The sequence below is a fragment of the Rhineura floridana genome, chromosome 11 (assembly GCF_030035675.1).
Source record: "Rhineura floridana isolate rRhiFlo1 chromosome 11, rRhiFlo1.hap2, whole genome shotgun sequence".
NCBI classification, from domain to species: Eukaryota; Metazoa; Chordata; class Lepidosauria; order Squamata; family Rhineuridae; genus Rhineura; species Rhineura floridana.
Window position 1 is genome coordinate 31,984,932 of NC_084490.1, and position 2,432 is coordinate 31,987,363.

Below are 2,432 nucleotides of genomic sequence, written 5' to 3' on the forward strand. Positions count from 1 at the left end.
AATCTGTTTCTCTTTGTGCAGAATCACTTCACAGTGTTCACAATTGAGTGTGTTACTGCTGTAGGCACTGCCCAGACAATGCCTTTGCAACCATCACCTTTTCACTGAGGTCTGTTGAAGACTTTAGCCCTACTGAAGTATGGATCCTCCTGTACTAATGATGTATCTCTGTGCTTTAGATCCTTGGAAGACCAGGATTCTAAAATATGCAGTGAGCCTCCATGATTCCAGCCACAGATCACACTGTGCTGCCCAACATGACCTGTGGTTATCCAAAGCTTTCTAAACCCGACTCGACCCTGTACCTGGATCCCTCCAAATCACCTCAGTTTGGGACTCAGCTGAATCTGGTGCACAGCCTCAAAATTTACATAGCACAATAGCTGAAGGTCACTATTTATGTGGTCTCAAACTCTCCCAATACAAAAGTCAACAGATTCTGGAATGATAAAGCCAGGTTTTGCCTCCTTACCTGGTTGAAGTATTTTTATTTGTTTGTTTTTACTTTCTTCCACATAAAGGAAGGTAATTAAGGAAACCCAAGATCCACAGTTACACATAAAAAGAGGACACAGCAGCTAATAGCTTTGCTAGGGCAACCTTGATCTCTTTGTTTCTCATGCTATAGATAATTGGATTTAACATGGGTGGAACAAAGGTATATATCATAGTTAATGCCAAATCCAGATCAGATAGCGTGTTAGAAGGAGGTCTCAGATAGGCAAACCATATAGTGAATATAAATATAGAAAACACAATGAGGTGTGGGAGGCAGGTAGAGAAGGCCTTTTGCCTGCCCTGGACAGACGGGATTCTCAGCACTGCAGTGAAGATCAGCACATATGTTACAATGATAAAGACAAAACACCCAAACTCTATAGCCGCACTGATTGCAAGAATGACAACTTCAGTTAAGTATGAGTCAGAGCAGGAGAGTTTTAGCAATTGTGGAATATCACAGTAGAACTGATTGACCATATTGGAGCAAAAAGTGACAGAGAAGGTACCTCCCGTGTGCATTGCACCATAGAAAAGGCCAGTGATCCAAACACCAGCAACCATATGTGTGCATGCTTGCCTGTTCATAACCATTTCATATCGTAAAGGATTGCAAATTGCAACATACCGATCATAGGCCATGACAGTGAGGAGAAAGAAATCAGATCCTACAAAGAAGACAAAAGAGAAAACTTGAGCGATACATCCAGAATAGGAAATGTTTCTAGTATTGTTGAAAGAATTGGCCATGGCTTTGGGTATAATGGCAGAAACAGAGCCAAGGTCCTGGATGGCCAAGTTCATCAGGAAGAAGTACATAGGTGTGTGTAGGTGGTGATCAAAAGTGACAGTAGCGATGATTAGAAGATTCCCTGATATAATTGCTAGGTACAATAAGAGGAACAGAAGGAAGTGTAGAATCTGCAGCTCCCGAATTTCTGAGAATTCAAAGAGTAGGAATTCATAAATGGAGGATCCATTATCCATATTTTAAAGTGTATTACTAAGATGTTTGCCAGCTCTGGAAGAAAGCAGGAAGGTAACTGTTAGCTTTGTAGCCTAATTTACCAACAAATATTTACTTAATTTCGGAGAAACTTGGAGGAGGAGGAAAAAAGGGATAAAAATATGGTCTTGGTAAATACTTTGATTCTTCAAATTAATTTTTTATGTCAGGAGTACTCCTTAGCTAAATACTGTTTATAACGAAGCCCTCAGTTACCAGAGAATGGGACTCTAGAATAGGACTCTTGTTCAGGAGTTGGGGAAATTTGGAGGTGACATAATACAAAATTTGTAATTGATGCTCTCTAACATTACTGCAACACTCTTTCAGTGAAGAAGGGCTTTTTTCAGTGTTATGAAGTTTCTTATATCTTATGAACCTCAAGGAGATTCAAGCAGGAATGAATAAATCTGTCACATACCAGTTTTTTTCTCATTTGTCCAGGCTTAAATATATATTATTGTTTTCTGCATAATTTGCAATTTTTAAAGGAAAGTCTACATTAAAATTTGTAAGCTTTTCAATGCACATCACTCCTAATACACACATTTTTGCAAATAATTATCCCTACTATAATGTGCTTTCTAATTTGTTTTCATTTATTTATGCATTTTTTGCACACATTTCCCTAATCCACATTTTTGTGCACTTTTTCTGGTTGGAGAATTGTATTGAAACTTGGTAGGCTTTTGTTAAAATGTGAATTTAAAATATATATCTTATAGCATGTCTCATTGGGTTTATTAAATTCAGTTAGTCTATTCTGAGAAAGGTTTAGCTGAATATAACCCATTATCTTGACAGCAATATGATTTTGTTTGGAGGGGTTGGGTAAATTAATATGAACTGGATGGAAGAAACACGAGATAACTACTGTGCTTAAAGAATAGGCACTAAAGGAAAAAGTGGGCAGAGCACAGATTTTCTA

At 38.0% G+C, this 2,432-nt stretch overlaps 1 protein-coding gene across 1 annotated transcript; it reads right to left on the reverse strand.

Moving 5' to 3' along the window:
• Positions 1–552: 552 nt before the first annotated feature.
• Positions 553–1,485, reverse strand: LOC133367772 (olfactory receptor 14A16-like). The gene has a single exon (XM_061591874.1). The coding sequence runs from the start codon at positions 1,483–1,485 to the stop codon at positions 553–555; it is 933 nt and encodes a 310-aa protein (XP_061447858.1).
• Positions 1,486–2,432: the final 947 nt, after the last annotated feature.

Bases quoted from the DNA above. Each gene is read 5' to 3' on its own strand.
- LOC133367772 (XM_061591874.1), bottom strand. From the start codon at position 1,485: ATGGATAATGGATCCTCCATTTATGAATTCCTACTCTTTGAATTCTCA.